Genomic DNA, 6,000 nt, shown 5'->3' with positions numbered 1-6,000 from the left:
TAACACTGTAAACTGCAGACTTTATTGTTTTACAGAAAATTTACATGTGTTCAATCTTCCAACAACAACATATATCAATAATAAAAAATGTTACAGCCCAATACTTGGTGAGATCTAATCCAAATATTGCTACTAATAACAACACATTAATATTTTGGTAATCAGCAAATTAACCTTGTCAGTGCAAGAGCATGTGAACTAAACACAGAGAACTTAAAGTGCAGAAATAACACGTGTGAAAGGTCAGATTTGTTCTACGTCAATAATATAATCATGAAAAAAATTGCCCCAAGTTTCAAAAGAAAAAAATATATCTTGTAAAAGTGATTACCACAAGTAAATTACAACACTTAATAATACAATTTATGAAAATAATATGTTTAGAAGCTGCCTTATAGGACTATAAACTTAAAACAATATTAAAATGAACAGAAATCAAAACTGCTTTAAAAAAATGTTGCAGGAAGTTCCATTTGCAAGAGAACGTACAATGTACATAACAGTAATTACTACTGCAGTATGTTCCTACATACTTTATATTGAAATAATATTGTAAAGACAGAAACATCAACAACACACATCACATGATTTATAATGAGTGTTTTCACATCATGGTCAAGCTGAAGGATCGTAACTTTACACAAACTACAATAAAATACTAACTTTATCAACATGCACATAGAGGTTTATGTTAAATGTATATACACACCTACTGAAACCTAACGTTTCCTAACAATGCTGGGTCAAAAGGATTATATTAGTAAATAACTTCTTGCAATTACCAATTAGAATTATCAGTAACCTACAATCACACAAACTCCTACCTTAAAAACTTTACTATCATGTCTAACCGCAATGTTTTGGAAATCAGCTTTTAAATTTTATGTTCTGCTTCAAATATCATTTAATTTTCAAATAAATTTATGTTTAAGAATCAAAACAAACATTTTGACATTGGCAATGCTTAATTAACCTGAGAATTGGAAGGTACACAAACTGATTTAGAGTTCATTCACAGCAAAGTCCAATTACCATCAACAGTAACATGATAAAATTGTTATATTAAACAAGAAAAGATAGACAGACATCACCATTTTGTTCCAGATAAATATCAGAATCCAAACGGTATACATTGAAATATCAGAATTTCTAATGCAACGTATTTGATACAAGAAATTGTAATGCAACACACTTTACCCTTATTTTTTCTCTCCAAGTTTCTTAACATAAATACTTCAGCAATAAAGTTATTTAGAACATTAACCACAATGTTTCATTATGAAAAAAAACCATTTTGTAATAGGTATAACTGAGTGACCAATCTAGAAAGATCAGGTACAGTATTTACGAAACTTGTTATTACAGATTGAACTGAGAACCATTGCAGATATATCTGTTACACCACTTATGGATGTCTTTTTTTTTCTTCCCAATATAAATGTGACTGAGTACCTCCTGCAATCAGATCATTGTCAGTCCTGACTTGTGTCTCATATATATATGTGACTGAGTAAGTATTGCAGAGAGACCTGTCACAGTGCTTTGTAGAGATGCAAGTTTGTAATATTATCAACAGGAAACTTATGGTCTTATATCATGCAGAGAAAGCTAGGTATCAGTGTTTCATTTCAGACAACATATGTACATACTAAAATATCAGAACTCCTAATTTAACATTTATAACAAATGAAATTTCTTGTAATTAATTTAGGTTTTACATTCTCCTTTCCTTAATCGATATAAATACTTCAATAACAAAACTCTGTTCAGTAAACAGACAACTACTTTGTTCCATTACAAAAAAAAAAAAGAACTTTTTTTAAATAGGTGCAACCAAATAAAAGACCAGTCAGAGCACTTATACATGTGTCACTATAATTATATAAATACTGTTTTCTTTAAACATGAACGAGAACCATTCTGCAAGTTTTAGCCAGTTTGCTTACAGAATGTATGGTGACTAGGGTTCTAGATATACTGGAAGAACAGTAATGACAGGGTGATTCACCGCAGGTCACTTATATTTGTCTTTGAGCCAAAAACCTCAATAAGCTGCTCTTCGTACTCATTTATGTTTCGCTTCATGATGTTCATACAAGGTCCGAGCAGACGTTCAAAGGCATGCACATCTAAAACTATAAATTTAAGTAGCATTATGAAATAGTTTTATAAAATATAAGAAATGTCTTCCCATTTTAACTATTACTTTAAATACACATGGATGAAATTTATATGAATATACTAAGTTGATGTAACATCTTGTAGTAGCACACACACACACACACACGTAACAATTATAAGCAACGAATACTTGTGCTTACAATTTTTGTTGAAATTAAACAAAAATATATATACAGGAAAATCTAATCATTCAATACTTCTGTTTATATCCCTGCTTACTCTGTAAATATTGTTTATAATAAAATATTTATTGTATTATCCACGGAAAAGTTAACAAGTTTCAAATTACACATGCTTAATTACAGGAAATCTAACTTCAAATATTTTATGCAATGTAAGTTGTTTCTTTGTAATATGAATCATTCAAAAGGGCAAACTATTTTCTACTAAAGTAAGACAGTTTTTATGATAGTTCATTGAACTCTGAATTTCTAAAAATTAAAAACAAATTGAAAAAGGCACCCAGAAAACTAATTAGCACGTCTCACATTAATTTATTTATAAATGTTTTCAATGTGAAAACTAATCAGCTACAAATTTCATTAAATTTCAGTATAAAAGAATAATTTATACAAATGCTATTTTGAGTACAGAACAATATGCTACTATAATGTATACAAATACTCACACCATACAGCTTGATGGCACGGCTGTTAAAAACTATCATATACTAAAACCAATACAGTTCCAAGGTAGCAAATACTATCTTATTTATTTATTGTTTTGTTTACTGTTCATTTGTTACCTTTAGCAATTTAATTCACCTTTTAGTTGATCAAATTGATTTTAAGTAAATTTTTATTTTTTATGAGATTGATATCAGTTCCTCTAGTGTCGATATACAAGTATTATTAACAGAGATTATGTAAAAAGATTACATAAATTCACGGTCGCATGAGATGCAATGTCATAGTCTAATGACTAAATTAAGAACAGTGTCACAAGCTTTCAAAAGTTAGTTAATTAGACAGTCAATTATTACTCAATGTTTTTAATAATTTTGTAATTGCATAAATAAGAAATATTGTTATTTTGGAATTATGTTTTTTTCTTCATTGTTCTTTATTTATTGCATTATTATTTGTGATATTTATGGTATATTGTTCTTTAAAGTTTGTATCAAGTCATGGCCAAACACATACTTATTAGGAAGATATAAATTTCATATTCTAATTGTCCATAAATTTAATTTTTGACTTATGTGGCTCTTATATTTTGGCAAGTTTATTGTTGAGTTTCAACTATGGTTAAAGTGGCTGTTTTTGTTTGTGTTTTAGTCCATTACAAAGAAGCTATCCATTATACAAGCATAATAAACAGCAAACACCCTAATGAAGTATAAATAACAACATGTAAAGTTACAAAACAAATGTTTTCATAATTAAACCTTGTTTGATCACTAAATCCATCTGATATCATAAACACTAAAGTGTGTCCACACATAATCATACAAGTATTTTCACATAATAAACAATGAAAGTAGGATCTTTATTTGAGAATTTGTTATGGGTCACCTTGTTTTTATAGACGGTCTCAAGGGATTTATTCATTTGTAATTATGGGTTTATAAAGTGAATTATCATTATTAGCTTAGTCTAACAGTTAAGTGTCAAGCTGGCATTGATAAAACTATTTAAAGACTTCATATTGATGACAGTGAAAATCACTTACAATCAATAAAGTTGGAAAGCAATGTCTTAGGTACAGAGAGTGTCAAAAGTACTTTTTCCTTTACCTTATCCCAAAACTGTGTACGGCATTTTCTTATAATACCAGTACAGTATATTGTGTAAAAAATGTAAATTCACAGAATACAGTGTAACTTTTAAAATATTACTTTGCATGTTTCAGTGTTAATAAATCAGTTTCACAATTTACACATACAAATTAGTACCACATACTTACACGCTAACTTAACATCACCTACTGCATATGCCGAAGCTGCTCGGGGTTTGTGTGTCACTAGAGCCAATTCTGTAGAGTAAGAAACCTGTTTTATTAGTTTTGAATATAGTAAAATCTTAATCAGTCAATGGATACTTCTTAACCACTACAATATCAAATACACATAACATAAAAACAAATACCAGAGTTCAAAGACACTGATGGTATTTTTCATAATATAGTATCTCACTTATTTGAAAGAAAACTTCTCAACTATTCAAATATGAAATTATGCTCTCAAAAAAAAAAAGAAAGAAAGAAAGAGAGTGAGAAAGAGAAGCTACCTGTTCCTTCCTGAATTGTGAATTATTAAGTGTTACTAGTTTATAATACAGGTTCAAGTTGTGATAAAAATACTTTTTACATTGACCTTTCAAATGATTCTGTGCTCAAATATCTTATACATAAACACAACTGCAACTAGTGTAAAATTGACACAAATCTTAGAACATACATCCTCATCCCATGCAGTGATCCCCAAGGGCATATCGGTATGTCTGAGGACTCACACAGCTATGAAGCGGGTTTCAGTACCTGTGGTGGACAGAGCAAAGATAGCCCATTGTGTAGCTTTGTGCTTAATTCTAAACAATCAGTCAATGAACCCATACAGTATAAAGTAGTTCAATGATTGGCTAATTCTGATGCTTTTCACTTCCATCTCATAACCAACCATCCTGTAAAGATAGTTAACTTATAAAAGCTGTTGTTAGGTTTCCTGAACTGTGGCTCATATGTTTTATTACTTAAAGGTTTTTACATATAGTGATTGTATCTACACAATATAAATAAGGCCTGAAGTCAGACAATCATCTTTCTTTACTTTCTTACACATGCATTCTCTGTCACTCCATGCTAAAGTAACTAAAAAACATTCACGTCACATTTTAAAACATGAAAAAGTTGTTCACACAGCACCATTTATTTCATCAGTAAATCAAGATTCCTACTCCCAACTAATGCTCTGAGGAATGAAAATCTACTTAACCCTGAAAGAGATGAGCTTGGTCAGTTGATCAACCTTGTAATGAACATATGACTATGAAATTATAGCCCTGAATGTACTGAATATACCTTCATGAAATTTAGAACATTTTCAATAAACATTACTGATATGTTATACAAAAACAACAGATTCTGTAATGAGGTATTTTCAGTACAGATTTGTCTATAGATTTATTAAATATTTACTGACTCAGCTTAAATGAAAAGTGATGTTTATGCTGTGAACAAATATAAATTGTTTAAATCCTACAGTTTTTATATTTCACTTGCATGACCTCTAGAATATTTTGTATGTAATATCTAAAGCAAGACATAAAACTACAAATTTATTTTCTGATAACTGCAAACTGTAAGGGCTAATTACAATTACTTATCCTCAGAGCTTCAGGCTTAGCTACTTTCATTTAATTTTATTATTTTTAGAGCTATGTCTAATCATTATATCAAAACAATAAATTATCAAGTTATATGATGAAATGGCAGCTCATTTTATTTCTCCAAATTTTCTCACCTTACCTAACAAGTTTCTTTTTTTGTAACTTTTGTTAAAACCATACAAGAAATGTACACTAAAACAAGAAATTCATCACTAATTTTAGACTTGAGACCTTCTGGACTTTAGTGCATAGTTAATAAGCTTATCTGTTTCTTATTATCTTGACTGTCCAAAAATAAATCTTAATAGTTTTTAAATATACATCTTAAAAGAATACATCAGGTATGCTAATAGAATGTACCAAAATTAAAATAATTTATCTAACTTTATAATTAAGCTAAAATAGGTTAAAGAAATTACATTGTTGGTTGAGCAACATCTTTATTCTAAATACATCAAGCTGTCTTCACAAACTATCAGCTTTTACCATTCAA

General features: G+C 29.2%; 1 protein-coding gene across 3 annotated transcripts in view; it reads right to left on the bottom strand.

Moving 5' to 3' along the window:
- The window catches only part of LOC143244227 (cAMP-dependent protein kinase type II regulatory subunit-like), an 83,026-nt gene continuing 77,026 nt past the window's right edge, over positions 1 to 6,000 (bottom strand). For all 3 annotated transcript variants that reach the window (XM_076488512.1, XM_076488520.1, XM_076488528.1), the window contains 2 exons: positions 4,087 to 4,155; positions 1 to 2,135 (listed from right to left, as the gene is read on the bottom strand). In XM_076488512.1, coding sequence (XP_076344627.1) covers positions 2,005 to 2,135; positions 4,087 to 4,155 — 200 coding nt within the window. In that variant the 3' untranslated portion in view covers positions 1 to 2,004. The remainder of the gene's footprint in view (positions 2,136 to 4,086; positions 4,156 to 6,000) is intronic.

The sequence above is a fragment of the Tachypleus tridentatus genome, chromosome 1 (genome assembly GCF_004210375.1).
Source record: "Tachypleus tridentatus isolate NWPU-2018 chromosome 1, ASM421037v1, whole genome shotgun sequence".
In the NCBI taxonomy this organism is placed as follows: Eukaryota; Metazoa; Arthropoda; class Merostomata; order Xiphosura; family Limulidae; genus Tachypleus; species Tachypleus tridentatus.
Note: the sequence above shows the minus strand (reverse complement) of the source record. Positions and strands in the feature narration are given on the sequence as shown.